General features: G+C 45.4%; 1 protein-coding gene across 6 annotated transcripts; it reads right to left on the bottom strand.

Moving 5' to 3' along the window:
• Positions 1-3,233: 3,233 nt before the first annotated feature.
• Positions 3,234-16,409, bottom strand: THNSL2 (threonine synthase like 2). 6 transcript variants are annotated; one of them, XM_043544881.1, is made up of 9 exons: positions 16,313-16,409; positions 13,795-14,030; positions 12,150-12,344; positions 11,530-11,682; positions 9,680-9,910; positions 7,860-8,008; positions 6,575-6,700; positions 5,481-5,632; positions 3,234-4,006 (listed from the first exon to the last, which is right to left on the bottom strand). In XM_043544881.1, the coding sequence occupies exons 2-9, from the start codon at positions 14,015-14,017 to the stop codon at positions 3,802-3,804; spliced, it is 1,434 nt and encodes a 477-aa protein (XP_043400816.1). In that variant the 5' UTR covers positions 14,018-14,030; positions 16,313-16,409; the 3' UTR covers positions 3,234-3,801. The 6 variants fall into 6 exon arrangements, with proteins under 6 accessions (XP_043400816.1, XP_043400817.1, XP_037754237.2 ...); XM_043544882.1 differs by having other exon boundaries at positions 16,383-16,400; XM_037898309.2 differs by having other exon boundaries at positions 16,196-16,399.
• Between the last annotated feature and the right edge of the window lie 864 nt (positions 16,410-17,273).

Genomic DNA, 17,273 nt, shown 5'->3' with positions numbered 1-17,273 from the left:
ATGCTGAGCCCTCTGGCGTACCAATCTGGGTCCCCTCTCAGACTGTGAGGCTGTGCAAAGCTGCAGACTGCTCCCAGTCCTGCACTCACACAGACATTTACACAAGCAGGGCGCACCCAGCTGCAGTTACATGAATGCTTCTCCTCAACCACTCATGACCTAACAATAGAAAGACTTCAGCCAATTCCCTGAAGCTCCCTAGACTTGCACTGTACCGTCCTGCCCTGGTCAAAAGCCTGACCAGTATAAGATTAATACCTAGTCCTCAATGTGAAGAGGATATGCACTAGTTTTTGTTCACTTCAAGCAACACACTGTTTTAGGTAAAAAATGTCAAACAAATTTATTAACTACAGTAAGATAGATTTTAAGTGACTATAAGTAAAGTGTACAGATCAAAGTTAGTTGCCTAAGAAATAAACAAAATTACAATAAAAGTTCTATACCGGGGTGGCCAACCTGTGGCTCCAGAGCCACATGCGGCTCTTTAGAAGTTAATAGGCAGCTCCTTGTATAGGCACCGACTCCAGGGCTGGAGCTACAGGCGCCAACTTTCCAATGTGCCGGGGGGGTGCTCACTGCTCAACTCCTGGCTCTGCCACAGGCCCTGCCCCCACTCCATTCCTTCCCACCCCCTCCCCTGAGCCTACCGTGCCCTCGCACCTTCGTCCTCCCCCTCAGAGCCTTCTGCATGCCACGAAACAGCTGATTGGGAGGGAGAGGGAGGCGCTGATCAGCGGGGCTGCCTGTGGGCAGGAGGCGCTAGAAGTAGGATGAGGGAGCTGATGGGGGGCTGCTGACATATTACTGTGGCTCTTTGGCAATGTACATTGGTAAATTCTGGTTCCTTCTCAGGCTCAGGTTGGCCACCCTGTTCTATACATTAGACATGATTTGTATTAAGCAGTGTCTCACTCTGATGGTACAAACAGTCCACTAATCTTCCATACACATGTACGACTTTCTTCTTTCCCACCTGGGACCCTCTTCCCCTGTTCAGTCATTGTTCCTAAGGTGTTTCCAGGTGTTGAGTTGTGAGGAGACGAGAGTGAGGCCCAGTGATGATGTCACTTCCCCCTTTTATAGCTTCGTGTGGAGGGAACTTCATTGTTCCAAGCAAAGTTCCCAGCAAAATTTATGGAAAAATACAGAAACTAGATGGACTCTAGAATCACATTATCTGGTCACCTGCCTTTGCATGCTTCGATGAGTCATAGCAGCCATTACCCATATATTGGCTGAAGCATCCACAGGAAAGCTCCTCAGATGAGGATAAGCTTTTTCCATGGTCCACTGTTTTTGTTGATGGGCCCTTACCATGAATAGAACATTCACAATGTGCTGGCTAGACTGGATGTAAACTAACTTGTGGGAGTTACCCAGGAGCAAGTACATTTGAGATACCGATGCATAGTCAATATTCATAACTCCAGATACCAAAATGATACATGTATACAAATAGGATAATCATACTAAGCAAACCCTAACTTTTTCATTGACACCTCACATGACATATTTTGTTAAAGATATATCATCATAATCATATCACCGTGGTGAATATGGGGCACAGAGTATCACATCGAGTCAACGTCCAAGTGCAATGTCAGCACTCTCAAGAAATTTCCGTGTGGCCTGTCTGACGATGAGAATCCTGCTCCCAGAATCCTCTAGCAAATTCAAACTTACCAAGCTTACCACACTCATGTCAACCACAGTAATTCATAATAATTCAGCACCATCCCAACAAAGGAGGTGAATTGAGAATGGATGCCTCAGTGTTACAAAGTGAGCTGCACACTGGATATTTGGAAAAATGCACTCCCAAGCTTTACAGGACTTTTCCTATGTATGTATACACATGCAACTGTGAACCAAGACACACAGAGAGGTAATTATTGACTTGCAAATTGTTCTGATTAGAGAGGAAATTATTCCACAATCTCCATATAAAGTGCTCAGATACTACAGTAAGGTGCAGGGTGCAAACATCTCCATAGATAAACCGATGTGTATAATCACCTCTCCCAGTGAACTATGTATGTGCCTGATGCAAATAGTGTGGGGCTAACTTGGCCACTGCTATGAGAAGTCCTTATACCTTAGCTGTTACCTCAGGCATCATTAGATGATAAGTACTTAGGGGCGGGGATCTTGTCTGTTTGGTCAAGTGCTCTGAACAACAACATACTTGTAACTAGGGAAATCCATGTCTTGAACAGGTAGATCATAAACTCTGCATAAGGAAATGAGTTGTGCTACACACTGTATTTATTTAGCTTATGTTCAGCTGTCATACAGGAATAACTGAGACTGGGACATCCTTCATACTTACAAAGGCAGCCCTGGATCACCCAAGATTTCACCGGAGAGACTCTCATATAGTCTGTTCACAAGAGTTCATATACTTGACTGTAGAAACCATTTTGCATATAGTTGATCTTTTAGACTAAAATTATCCATTCAACATGTTATATGGCCTATGACTCTGTGCTTCCCTGATTGGTCTTCACAGATTGAATAATAGAAATTAGAGATAGAAACTAAGTTTTTGAGAAAAACACTGACTCTTTTCTATAGGACCAGGAATCTTTTCTCACCATGGATAATGCCACCTTGTTGTGAGCACATCCATAGCACCTACCTTCCCTTAACTGAAACAGCTTCTCCTCTTTGGACACAGAATGGCTTCATCCTCCACATGCGGAGAGTCTTATTGTTTGGCTACCCTCTGTTATTTTCAGAGATGTGACTTATTCCGCATTTAAAAGTTAGTTGCCCACATTCACAAGTGCCAAACTGCCTGCCCAGCCTGTGGGCCCTATTACCCCCAACTGCCCGTGCAGTTCCACTATTTGTGTATGCAAATGGCCAGTTAGCTGCATTACCGACTGTGCAAGTACCCCATCTGCCGGCATTGAATGTCTGTGCATGCAAATAAGGCATGGAATTGCCAGGGGAAAAATTCACATCTTGAATTGGGAAGATTAGTCCCTGGAAGTATTGTTGAAGCATCGTCTGGCATTTTTTGTTCACCTCAATGGAGATCCAAGTCTCCAAAGACCCTCTAAGGCTGCTTGAACAGTATACAGGTGACAACTCCTCCTCACTCTATCAATTTATGATCTATTTTAAAATACAGAAAAAAAATTAGAAGTGCCCTCTGGTGGGCAGGTAAAGAAACTGATAAAATTCAGCATTATCAAGATATCAAAAAACGGATACAGAAGCCAGAATGCAGCACTGATTTTATTTAATGTACTTTGGACAACAGTTCATTTGTATTACTTATTCAAATTACAACACAACTTTTTAGGGAAAAAAATCATTACAGCAATTTGTATTATATTCTCTACAGATTTTTTACTAGGGAAGAAAAGATATGGGCTTATAATAATTGTGTAAAGCCTTAGTCAGTTAATGATTCATGTTTGTAAGGCACTTTGAAGATAAATTTAAAAGAACTTTTCCATAAGGGTTAACAGGGATAAAATATGGGTCCAGAGACTTTAAATAGGATTCTATCAGACTTACTCTAAAAACCCTATAGAATTTGACAGACAGATCCTTTCTATAATTTTTTTAAATCATTCTATAGAATTTGATTGAGAATTATATTCCTGTTACAGAATTCTATCGCTTAGGTTACACACTATGTGGAGACGTTATAATTGAACTCTATTGAGTTCATTAGGACTTTCTTAGGAGGGAAATCATCAGAAAGCTTAAGCATCATTAAGTCAGCCTTGTCTTTTATATGGAACTGCCCAGGCATGGCACTATTCAGGATCAGACGAACTCCACCTATGTGTGTCTGCGCATGGCGATGGCTTCTATTCTGTCTCTTAGGGTTTTTGCCCAGTCATCTTCTCTCCTCAGTGTTGTGGATCTGGTCTCCATCGTGTTTAAAGCTTGAATCTCAGGTGGAACTTCAGGAACAAGGTTTGCTCTGAGCACGGCATCCAGGAACTTTGCAGCTGAGGCGGGTGCTAAGCAGCACCTGGGTCTGCTGCGACAGAGACAGACAGAGGATGTCGTTTACTATTAGTAGTTCTGGGGTCAGTTGGGTGTAGACCCACCCAAATAAAAGGCCCGTCCCCTCAGCTAAAGGGGAAGAACCACCGAGCCTAGGCTACTAGTGATTTCTGGGGACAATGAAAGAGACACTGAGCAGAGAACTCCAGACAGCGCCCACAGCTCCTCAAAGGTGTGTAAGGAGTCAATGGACACTGCCCAGAGGAACTCTGCCTGGAAGTCTGATCTGAGAAGGGACCGGAAATAGGCCCTGGAAATAGGCCCCATGGTCGCAGATCACCCCCTTGTCCAGCTTCCTCCTCCCACTGGATGTATGCACAAATGGATGGTTGACCTGGCCATTGAGGTTGACAAGAAGGTCCCGCAACCCTGTGGGGCGCAGATGGGGTGTGATTGGATCAGGAGGTGCAGGCACAACCTCAGTAAGAGGTTATGAAGAAGCTGGAAGAGAGGCTGCAACCTGATGCACCCATACTGATGTGAGCCAGGATCTCCCTCTTGCCGCAGAAGGAACAGAGGGCAGGGGAGTTCATGAACCACACCAGGTACATGTCCATGCTCATGGCTCCATGAAGGAGCCGCCAGCTTCTATCCCTGGAGGGCCGTGGGAATAGAGTGGAGGTCCTGGAGTTCCTTGCCTCTTTAGGTGGCAATACGTCCCACCAGTTGGTGTCAGGGCGGGACACGAGGGCGAGGAAATAAACAGGATGGAGCACGAGCGCGTACAGATGTTTCCTGGACGCAGTTCAGAGGCAGACCAGCTGGATGTCATGCAGCCAATGAGGTTAGCCTACCCTGAGTTTTAGCAACACACACACAAGTGAGCAGCACCAGTGAGGATACAGTAACTCGGCCCTGGTTTTAGAGTGTAGTTGTCCTCATAGGTGCTGCATTCTTACATGTGTGTTGCTAAAACTCCCCTGGTTCCTTGTGCTGAAGAAAACCAAACCACTCTATGATCCTCTCTCAGTGAATGGTGGGAGAACTTCTTTGTTAATCTGGGCACGCAGGGTGGGAGGGACTGAGGGGAGGCTTTGAGGACTATCAGCACTCGAGTGGTTTAGCCTGCATCCTCACTACAAACTGTGTGGGATACCAGCCTGAGTGAAAGCAACAGCAGACTCTAGCCCATAATCCCAGCCAGGCCAGCTGGCTGAGCTCCAGCCTCAAACATGTGTGTTACACCTCTCCTTAAATATTGCCTCTCACTGAACAATTATAACCAAAATTATCCTACTGCCAGCTACATGTGCATCATCAGTCTCAAACAGCCTCCTCTAAGAATTGGAAAGACTTGAGCAAAAGCAGAATGCCAAAATCTCCTACTAAAAATTAGGGCCCTTTAAGGATGCTTCTCCTCCCACCCCCCACCCCTGCCCCCCCGCGCCATAAAAAGCATGTTAGCCATTTCCTGAAAGGAATCTGGCCTTCCATTAGTAGCTTCTTACTTGCTGACATGGCAGTCCAACTGCTGATAATGGTAGTGAACAGCCACAGCTGAGTGGGGACACAACAGGTAGTGATTATCTTCCCAACAGCGTCTCATTGCTTGAACAATGTCTTCGTCAGATGCTGAACATGAGCTCAGCGCTTCAGAAAGCTGGAGAAGCGAGAAGGGGGGGGGGGGGGGAATGGAAACAAATCCCCAAAAATCATAGACAAAAACCACACTAGAATTTACAGATCAATATCAAATCATTTTTAAAAATGTATTAAAAGTTCATTCTGTGATGCTACCACTTGTACATAAGACCTTCTTATTTGTTAATATCTTGAATGCAAGAGAGACGGGTACTTCTGTCAGACACATTAATATCATCACCAGAGTCAGTCCAGCTATCAGTTAATAACTGCCCTTTGTTGGTGGAAACAATGCAACTGACGCTGGTATTTGAGGGTATCGATCCCAAACCGTCTAAAGAACCCCCTGATGTATGTGATGGATGCATTAATACATAACTTTTATGATTTAACAAGGACTTTGCTAGTGTTTCTTTCCCATGGAGATAAACATTGAAACCATTAGTTTACTTTTCACCTTTGATTTTTCTCCTTTTTGTATTTCTCCAGCCTGGTGCCTGATTCACCAAAGCTCTTGCTTAAAAGGTTAAGCATGCATGCAGTTCCACAGAAATCCATACCACCACTCACATATTTAAAGTTACGCACTTGATTAAAAGCTTTGCTGGCTCAGGGTGTTGGACAGTGAAATTACATTGTCGGGGAGCGTTTTGGTCCTATGTACAAATAATGCACATGCTACTGGACTGGGGTTTCTAGGACTGCAGGGGAATGTTTAAATCCTAACAAAATACTGTAATTGTAATTTTAAAAGAAAGGCTTATTTGATAAGATACCTATGTACACAGGTTTTGTAAACACCTGTCTTCCACCAACCGACCTCAGATACCTTCATTTTAGGTTTGAGACATTGCATGATCCCTTCAATGCATTTGCAATATTAATATTTATTCTGAAAACAGTTGATGTAAAAAAAATTGTGATGGAAGAGTATTTATTCAACACACATGAAGGGACTGACCTTTCTGTGCACTTCTTCTGGGAGCGTAAGGTTTTTCGACGTGTAAAACTGTTCCATCAGAGTTTTAATCAAGCTGCCATCACAGTCCGAAAGCAGCCACAAGATTCTCTCCATATTGTAAGGTTCCTATAAAAACACACACTATACACATGAACCTCCATCCACAAAGGATCAAATTCAGAATCTGGAGCACCGGTGATCTCTAGTTGGATACTTAGTGCGGTAGATACTACTGTACCGCACGGCTCAGCACCTCTTGTGTGCTCAATGGGAATTGGAGATGCTCAGCTCCTTGCAGGATCAGGCCTTGTATATTTGTGTCAAAATAAATAGGGCTGGAAAAAGAAAGGAGGAGATACAGGTGGAGAGTAAGCCTGGGGTCCTGCCCTAGACTGGGGGTTCCAGCAAGAGCCCAAGAAAGGTAAATTAGCTATAGAGAGCACAGGAACTTCCGGAGGTAAACCAGAGATAGGCAAGGAAATAGAGAGGTGGAGTAGGAGCCCTGGGAAACAGCAACAGAGTCCTAGATTGAACAGATCTAGATTGCTAGTCACAGGGTCCCTGGGCTGAAGCTAAGGAGTAGGTGAGCCGGGGCTCCCCTACCAGCCACTGGCAAAGCGGCACACGTCCTGCAATTGGAAGAGAAGACTGCCTGAGGCAACATACAAACAGCTTGTCTGGGGGACGTTGTTACCCCAGAACAGGGGGATAATATAGTGACCTGGCTAGAGGACAGGAAGAAGATTAGCAGAATTACTGACATCTTGGCAGAGACCCAGGATTTTTTAATTGCGCTCCCGGATGAAGAACATGGTCGACAACGCCACTTCTCAGGCACAATGGGACTTTCTACCACAGGGGAAAAGCTCGTCTATACAGGAGACAGACCTGTCTCAAAGATGGTCTGAGATTGTGGAATGACCTATCTGGAACTACCGACCATCACAAACCTCCCCACCTTCTCCAAATGCCATGGACACTTCTCCAGCCTGCCGTTGGTAGTATAAACACAGAGCAACAACACATAAACCAAACAAAAAAATCCATAACAAAACACCACACTGCACACACAATTCTCCCACTAGGGACACAATCAGAGGGAGAATGAACCACACGTGGCATGTTACTCACATCACTTCATGCACTACTGGAAGGCACTCAGACTCTGCAGTAATGAGGGTGGTGTCAGAACACTGTAGAACAGAATACGGACAGCAAAATAATTTTAGTAGCTGTATCAGTCCATATAGTATATGTGATCTCTCCTTCTTAAGCAGACACGTACCTGAATATCCATTGCAGAAGCTAAAGTTGGCTTAACGCTCCCTGAGAACGAGAAATCTCCATGCTGAATTGCTCTGTGGATAATGTCGTTATTATTCACCACAGCGACGAGTCGGATTGGAAGTCCCATTTTCTGGGCGATATATCCAGCTGGGAAAGAAAGCAATTACACCTGGGCTTCAGCCCTGCGATGAAACACTCATAAAACAGATTTACCAGATTTATCTGTTTAGTCAGATTTACCAATGAAATCATTCTTCCTCCATTTGAGCAAATTTATCAGGAGGAGCCAAAAATTATGTTTCATAATACGGGTATAGCGCAAAGAAACTACAGCTCCTTGTATACAATGCTCCATTTGAGCAGCCTCACAGCAAGAGAGACCACCGCATGGTCGCTCCTGGACTCTCTGTGGCCCCCACCATCCTATTAAGAGATGTTGTAAAGAGAGGGGCCTCTGGAAGATGCTTTTCATTCAAATAGGATGTGACTTTTGAACTCTTGGCAACATGCTAATGCAGCTTCAGGCAGATGCTCCTGAAATACCATGAATGCAACTTTTTACATCACCCCTTGTATTGCTTTTCCAGTAGATATGATTCCCCTAAAGTTAAAAAGACCAGAATTGTAAAGTTAGGAGAGAGCTGTTACCATGTTTGCCCTCCCCTGCCCTCCCAAATAGGATAACGTTCATGTGCAAATGGATGTATAATGAGCCATGGGTACACACAGGCCAGATTAGTTGTACTACTACTGGTCTGAAGTAAATAGGATGAAATTCAATAAGGGCAAATGCAAAGTACTCCACTGAGGAAGGAACAATCAGTTGCACACATACAAAATGGGAAATGACTGCCTAGGAAGGAGTATTGCAGAAAGGGATCTGGGGATCATAGTGGATCATAAGCTAAATACAAGTCAACAGTGTAACGCTGTGGCAAAAAAAGCAAACAACATTCTGGGATGTATTAGGAGTGTTGTAAGTAAGATATGAGAAGTAATTCTTCCACTCTACTCCATGCTGATTAGGCCTGAACTGGAGTATTGTGTCCAGTTCTGGGCACCACATTTCAGGAAAGATGTGGACAAATTGGAGAAAGTCCAGAGAAGAGCAACAAAAATGATTAAGGTCTAGAAAACATGACCGATGAGGGAAGATTGAAAAAAAAAAAATGGGTTTCTTTGGTCTGGAAAAGAGAAGACTGAGGGGGGACGTGATAACAGTTTTCACATATGTAAAGGGTTGTTACAAGGAGGAGGGAAAAAAATTGTTCTTCTTAACCTCTGAGGATAGCACAAGAAACAATGGGCTTAAATTGCAGCAAGGGAGGTTTAGGTTGGACATTAGGAAAAACTTCCTAACTGTCAGGGTGGTTAAGCACTGGAATAAGTTACCTAGGGAGGTTGTAGAATCTCCATCATTGAAGATTTTTTTAAGAGCAGGTTAGACCAACACCTGTCAGAGGTGCTCTAGATAATACTTCGTCCTGCCATGAGTGCAGGGGACTGGACTAGATGACCTCTTGATGTCCCTTCCAGTCCTATGAGTTTATGATTCTGTATTCATGTCTAATTTAAATAATCAGATCCTCAGTATTTTCTCTCTTCAGTATCCAACTCATTCTGTTCATGTGTATTTCTAACATGCTTATCCCCGTATTATCTACATATGGCACCATAGCACTGTTCTGTGTTTTGTATGGCACCAACAATGCCATGGGTACTTAAATATTACTAATCATGATTTAAGTGGTTCAGAAAAAAAAATAGAAACCTCCCTCTTTATCACAAGGCACTTTTTGGTTTTCCCCCCAACCTAACCTGTGATATTTCCTCCAGCCCCTGTTGGCACAACAATTTCCACAGCCGGCAGTGGAGTCATGTCCATGGATGGGGTGCATTGAAAGTAAGCATAGAAGTAGTGAGCGATCTGCACCATAATCCTAGACCAGTTGATTGAGTTCAAACTCATCAGATTGTGTTGTCTGGCAAAATCTGCATCAGCAAACAATTCTTTGATCGGCTCGTCAATTTCATCGCTATTTCCATCAGCTGTGGAAAAGAGGAAGGAACAATCAGGAGTATTAACTGAAGTGTTGCTGAAATTAGTGAATTAGGCATAAAATAGTTGTTTTCGCCTACCAAAGAGGATTCAAGACTGACGGGTTATTCTAGCCATCGAACTGGAGTTGTGGGAGCTGGGGTTTTGGTTCAGCCATCGCACATACAGAGGGTCCAACAGCAATATTTGGATCCAGATGTGGGTTCCGATTCTGAATTACTCAGAATTCCCAACTTTTAAGGATGTTTGGATCTGGGATTTTGGTTTGGGCCCATCTACAGGTTATTCCAAGCTCATAAAATGAACCAGCAGCACAGTCAGTCTTGAACCAATGTCTTATGGCTCCCAGTTCTGTTCAGTAACTCAGAGCGCTGCCTCGTCCAAAGTGAGTCATGGTAGGGCCCAACAAAATTCCGGGTCCATTCTGGTCAATTTCACAGATATGAAAATTGGTCAATTTCATGTTTTCAGATGTTTATATCTGTAATTTCACAGTGTTGTAACCCTGGGGGTCCCGACCCAAAAGGGGTTTGTGGGAGGGTCACAAAGCTGTTGTAGGAGGGTTACGGAATTGCCACCCTCTCTTCTGTGCTGCCTTCAGAGCTGGACTCTGAAGGCAGCAGCCCCAGAGCTTCCTGCAGCCACAGGAGGTTCCTGGAGGTGGACGTGGCTCTGATCTCCCACCGAGAGCAGCTGTTCAGGGGGAGAGTAAATGCCGTTCCTCCCCAACCTGGCTGGGACTAGCAGCCGGAGCCTGGGGAAAACCCTCAGCCCTTCCCTTCCCCCATCCCCTCCAATAGCTAGATTTCAGGGGGGAGGGCTCATTTCACAGTCCATGACATGTTATTCACAACCGTGAATTTGACAGGGCCCTTGTCACGAGAGACCCTTCAAAGAAGAAACTCATCAGAACAACTCAAACCACTTACAAGGGAGGGAAAAACTGAGCAGAAAGGAGGATAAATTCTCATTCTTTTAGTGCAAACCAACAGTCTGTGTAGCACAGCTAAATACCCATTCAGCTGCAGGGGAATGGCTTTAAAACTATCACTAGAAGAGAAGGAATCCTGGGCAGCTCTGAGTCAGCTGGTGAACAAGTCAAGAGAGTAAAGCAACTCCAACTAGCCTCCCATTAGTCAGAGGCCTGGGGTGCTGAAAAGTCAAACACTGAAGTAACAGTCATGCTGATCAGAGAGACGGGATGGAGGGTGGGGTAATACCTTTTATTGGACCAACTTCTGTTGGTGAGAGAGAGCAGATTTCGAGCTTATGTAGAGCTCTCTTTCAGGTCTGGGAAACCTACTCAGGCCTGAAGAAAAGCTCTGTGTAAACACAAAAGCTTTTTTCTCTCCCATCAACTGAAGTTGGTCCAATAAAAAGTATTACCTCACTCACCTTGTCTCTTTAATATCCTGGGGCCCACATGGCTACAACAATACTGCACACAAGTCATGGTGATTGATGGCCCAACATGGTACACCCACAGTGGGAGCAGCGTGTAACACAATTCCCACAAGGCTTTCTAGAATTAATGGCCAATTCACATTGGGATTGACATTAACATCAACCCAGCAATAGTATAAAGTAGATCATCCAACAAAATGCAAACCAATAAAGACATGGACGTTCTCTTCGATCACCGTCGTCATCTGCAGTTCTTGTATCTGGCTGCAGAGACCTTTGGGTAACAGAACAAGGATATCCATGTTGTTTTCCCCTCGCACACTTTCAATTGCCGAGCTACCGGTGTCTCCCGAAGTTCCTGTTTCACATGAAAATAATCAAGGAGAAAATAATTATATCTACTAATTAAGAGTTAGTTAAAGACTGAAAGATCAGCCACATTTGTGTTTTCACACAGAAGAAGGGTGTAGTTCTCAGTCCGGGAGATTTTTGGTTAGTGCCGTGTGTGTGGCATTTAATACTGGAAAATGAACACCTCCCAGTAGGCAAGTCTCCGCATCACAAACCACTACCAGCAGAGGCACCAAGGAATGAATGGGAGGCTGAACCAGTAAAGATGCCCTCTAGGTCAAGTGAGGCATACTGGGTGCCCTGTTCTGGAGATATCTAGGATGTAAGCCTCCAGGGTTATCAATCCAGTTCCACTCATAAGCACGAATAGGATGGTATGTAATATATATATATATATACACACACACACACAACCTCTCACTGGCATAAATTCCGAGTACATTGCTTGCATCCATCTGTTTAGCTGTAACCTACCGACTAGAATAGTGATGTGCTGCTTCCTTTTCTTCAGGAAGTACTGTAAAAACTGCCCTGTGCAGGACAAGGACAAGTCCTTAAAGGCATAAGTTACACCATGCCAGAGCTCCAAAACATTCAACCCATCCTTCAGCCTGGCCAGATGCACAACGTTGTTGTGCCGGAACCTCCGGAAGGCGCTGTCAATCAGATCTGGAGGGAAGCAGTTGAAGGGCACTGTTAGAACAGGTATCAGGAACAAACCTCCAACACATCACCTGCATGATCATGGTTTGCCAAGCTCATGAGAATCTTTACTGAAAAACCAAAGACTCTCCAGTACCGCAGAGCCGAGGAAGTGATAGACAGAAGCCCAACACATTATTCTCTTACAAATTAAGAGTCTGCTCCTCGGTGTAAATTGGACAGCTCCACTGACCTTAACAGAGCCGTGCTGATTTATACCAACTGAGGATCTGACCCAGTCAGAACTATCTGAACAATTAAAACAAGAATCAACCAATGTTGCAGTGAACCAGCTCGGGTGGATGGTCCCCACTGCCCTCTAATGGACGCAGTGAGACTTTGGATAGGTGCTATATTAAAATCTAACTGTATAAACAGAACTGCGCAACTGTCTGTCAGAGGCCGTTTACAGCTGACAGCTAAGGAGATGCTGCTTTTACAGCAGGAGAATCCAAACTCTTTTCCCACTGTCGGAGAGAAATTTGAGCTTCCATGGAGTGCACCACAGTGACAGCTCTGAAGCACCAAAAGGCCACTGATTTGTTACAAGTTTTCTTTACCAAAACCTACACCTGGCTTCATGTTACATGCTTGTTTTGTGATCCATTTTGCCAAGGGAAAATGTAGAACCAGGAACTTCTGGTAGAAGAAGGAATCGATTTGTCACATTTGCTTTTACTTCTGTTTACAAATATGTGTTACTTAAAACAGTCTGGGCCAAATTCTGACAGGGTGCTACCCAAAGGCAGAGATAAACCACACACACAGCAAGAGAGGAAATTTCCTCCTTAATCCTGTCTACACCAATCAAAAACCACGTAAGGGCTCCACAGGTCTTCTATGATAGGAGCCACAAAGGTGACAGAGCCAGCTTATCTTTTCCATGCACACCCTGGGATACACCAAAGGTCTCATCTGATACGATCCCATGTTCTACATGGAACAGCCATGTGGGCAGGGGCTGCTGCAGCCAGCATAAAATACCACCGATTCTGAAACATTATACACACTGTATTTGCACCCACTTGCAGCAGAGATCTGCCTTCCTACAGCAACCTGGGAAACTGCATTAGCCCTCTACAAGAATGACATTTATAGACAGAGACAGAATTTGGCCCTGTGTTTGTTTAAAGAGAATCTTCTGCTAGTCTTCAGAAGAGAAGCAGATCTCCAACAATCTAGTTTAACAACAAGACACATCCAGTGGATGAAACAATTGGAGGAGAGAAAGGACAAGCTAACATTATAATAACCATGGAGATTCTGGCCCTGAGGGGCCTTCACAGGTCCAGTGAGGATCAGGGTTATTAGGCTGATGGGTTAATACAGGATAAAATAATAGTCATCTAAAAGCTTTGATACAAATAGAGCGAACACTACAGCACACTGCTTGGATTGCTGTCTGGCTTGTGTTTACCATTCAGCTCTTTCCGTGGGATTAGTTCAGACGAGATGAAGAGTGAACTCAGCTCTTTCACCAGCTCTGGATAGGAGAAGGCACTCCATGTTCGCAGGGTGTTATAGTCCAGGGTAGGGATTTCCTGGGGCATGAAAAGGCCTCCATCCGGTGCATAGCCAGAAAAGAGGGCTCCTTCAAAGTCAACGCTCCTGGCTTCTCCTCGAGTGCTGACATACCTCATGTTTCCAGCGTCGCTGCAAGAGACGTGACAGTTACACCAGGGTGCCCTGGGGGAGAAGTCTGGGGTATCACATGACAGGGAGACAGACAGAGAGGTGATTTGTGGATGCTGCTGTTGTGCCCTTTACTGATCAGTGTCATGGAAACTAGGAACAAGATTGGCTTCAAGACTGATTCACCAAGGCAACTAGTTATCTGGAAGTGCAATGGGGTATTCTCAGGCCAGGACTCTCTGAGGAGATTAGAGGGACTGTGCACATTCCATGGGGACTGGGAGATTTATTTGGGGAAGGAGAGAACTTATTTCACTATGGAAACACTTCTCTTGGTATTGCTCCTGTCCACAGAGCACCATTCCAGCTCCTACTGAAGCCAGAGGGAGCTGTGGGGGGGGGGTCAGCATTTTGAGAATTAGGCCCCTAACTTTATCCTGAGAATTTAGGCCTATATAACTTTAGCACAGCCAAAACAGAAGATGACACCACACCAGAGACCCGGCGAGGGGACTGCCTAGTAAGTAAAGTTCACAAGCCAGTGGAAACCAACTGGATCAGAGAGACCCTGCTTACTGCATCCCAGGGGACCACATTAGCGCTCCCAGACACTGAAACACAGCTCCTTCTAAAAATGATGCTAGCACAAGGCCTAGGCCCACTGTCTGAAGTCAATGGCCAGATTCCCACTGAATGCAATAGGAAGAGAATTCAGTAACTTTTCTAAAAGATCTGCTGTAGGAATTATTTTGGGCAAGTTCCCTGGCCTGTGCTATGCAGGAGGTCAGACTAGATCATCACAATGGCCCCTTCTGGCCTTGGAATGTATTAGGGATGTAAAATATTAGCCGGTAAGCATTAGACCCGCCGACCCCAGCAGCTCCACGCCGACCAGCCAACCCCAGCCCCAGGTGCACCAGCCAGAGCAGCCCCAGCCTCGCTGGCTGAACTGAACTCCAGCCCCAGCCATGCCGGCCGGAGCAACCCCAACCCCAGGCCTGGGCTGGCCTGAGCAGCCCCAGCCCCTCTCCCTTTAACTGGTTAACCATTTAAACAATATAATTTTAATCGTTTAAACGGTTAACTTTTTAAATGATATTTTACATCCCTAGAATGTACAAATGCCTCGGAATCTCAGCTTTTATTGCACGCTCAAAGTTTTTAACCCTCATGTTTGTGGAGTAAAGCTGGAAAATGTGAACACTAAAGACTTTAAAAACGCAGCAGATAAAAAGAGCCTAAACCCATTATTTTTTAAAAGCTGATGATTTTTCAAGAGGCCTGGATCATGATATTTCAGTGTTGGGGAGGACAACATTGCACACACACTATTAGACTGTAAGCAATTTGGTGCAGGGACCATCTTTTTGTTCCGTGTCTGTACAGCGCCTAACACAATGGGTTCATGACTGGGGCCCCTAGGCACGCCACTGCAATACAAATAATAAATCAGCATACAGCGTAGGCAAATCGATGGCTTTCCGATTCAGGCATGCAGCCTTGGAAGGAGGAGGTGTCCCTGCACCACCCGGAAAGCTCTCAGGCAGAGCGGGGTGAGATTTTTCAGTTAAACTCCCCCTCCCCCCCAAAAATACAGATTTGGGTCGACCAGAACACTTCCAAAACTGTGTTAAATTCACCAGATTGGTTTGGGGGGGGGGGGGGGGAATACTGGCATTCGATTTTTTAATTCAAAATTACGTTTTATTTCAAAATCTCCTTCAATTTGATTTGAAAAAACACTTCAAACAGCTGGAGAACGCAACACACTGGAGGGCCCCAGAATGCGCCTGGCCGGGGAACCGAACCATCAAAGCGCAGCCCAGCGCTGTTACGCCAGCCGCGGAAATCAGAGCCAGTCACCACCCGGCAACAGGGCGCTCTGCACACACTCAAGCCCTGAGAGCCGCTGGCCCCAGCAGGAGGCGGGCTGTGGGGTGCAGGAGCCCAGGCAAATACCCCCCTGGTCAGTTACCGGCTTCAGCCCCCTGGCAGCTGATCCAGCCCGTCCCGCGGAGTGTGAGCGGGGAAGGCGAGCCCAGCCCCAGCTCCAGCCCCAGCTCCAGCCAGTGGGCTGCAAGGACGCCCCGGCAGCAGAAAGCAATGCCCTCTCACCTCCGAGCAGGGCTCAGAGCAGCCCCACAGAGCCGCCTGGCCCTGCCCAAAGCGGGCTGGGCTTTACTTACTGATTAGCAAGGCGTCAGCCACCTAATGCACAAGCCGGCTAGACTCCGGAACAGAGCAAAACCAGGCGCCCCCAGCCAGCCACAGGAGCTTTGCTTTATCTACCAGCCAGTACCAACCCGCTGTCCAGGCAGCAAGCCAGCCTTTGCCTGTGTGTGCTCCCTGAAAACGCTCCCTGCTCAAACTCACACGGGGACGGCAGGTTCCTCTGTGAACAGGACTCCAGCTGTAAGTCAAAAATCTGCATAAGGAACCTTTGCACTTCGATCTGTCCGTAGATCTCTGGACTCGTTGCAGACAATAATGAATAAAGCTACACATTCCCGCGGGAGGTAGGCAAGCAATTAAAATCCACATTGTACAGATGGGGAAACCGAGGCACAGAGCCGTGATGTGACTTGCCCAAAGTCTGACAACAAGCTAGTGGCAGCGGCAGGGCTAAAACCCAGCTTTCCTAGAACCTTAACCACAAGACAATCCTTCCTCTCTATTCTGTCTTCTTTTTCTTGCATCAGTTTAAATAAGTTTGTTTTGACATGGCTGTATTTTGGGGAGAAGGTGAGTACAGAATGGATGCTTCAAAGTGAGCTTCACACTGGATATTTGGAAAAATGCACTCCCAAGTCTTCCAGGACGTTTCCTCTGTGTGTATGTATGCATGCACAGGGACCAGAGAGAGACACAGAGAAATAATTATTGACTTGCAAATTGTTATGATTAGCCCACGGAAAGTAGAGAGGAAATTATTCCACAATCTCCATGTAAAGTGCTCAGATACTACAGCAAGGTGCATGGCATAAAAATCTCCATAGAGAAATAAATGTGTATAATCACATCTCCCAGTGAGTTATAAATGTGCCTGATGCAAATAGTGTGGGACTTACTTGGCCACTGCTATCAGAAGTCCTTATACCTTAGCTGTTACCTCAGGCATCATTAGATGATAAGTACTTAGGGATGGGGATCTTGTCTGTTTGGTCAAGTGCTCTGAACAACAATATACTTGTAACTAGGGAAATCCATGTCTTGAACAGGTAGATCATAAACTCTGCATAAGGAAACGAGTTGTGCTACACACTG

This window comes from Chelonia mydas, chromosome 4 (assembly GCF_015237465.2).
Source record: "Chelonia mydas isolate rCheMyd1 chromosome 4, rCheMyd1.pri.v2, whole genome shotgun sequence".
In the NCBI taxonomy this organism is placed as follows: domain Eukaryota; kingdom Metazoa; phylum Chordata; order Testudines; family Cheloniidae; genus Chelonia; species Chelonia mydas.
This window is presented reverse-complemented; position numbering and strand designations above follow the sequence as displayed.

What these genes read in the sequence shown, in the direction of transcription:
- THNSL2 (XM_043544881.1), bottom strand. Translation starts at nt 14,017, where the DNA reads ATGAGGTATGTCAGCACTCGAGGAGAAGCCAGGAGCGTTGACTTTGAA. An exon ending in GAACGTCCATGTCTTTATTG is followed by an intron (nt 9,911 to 11,529) that starts GTTTGCATTTTG and finishes TCTTTTCCACAG; the next exon opens with CTGATGGAAATAGCGATGAA. An exon ending in CTTCTGCAATGGATATTCAG is followed by an intron (nt 6,701 to 7,859) that starts GTACGTGTCTGC and finishes GTGTTTTTATAG; the next exon opens with GAACCTTACAATATGGAGAG.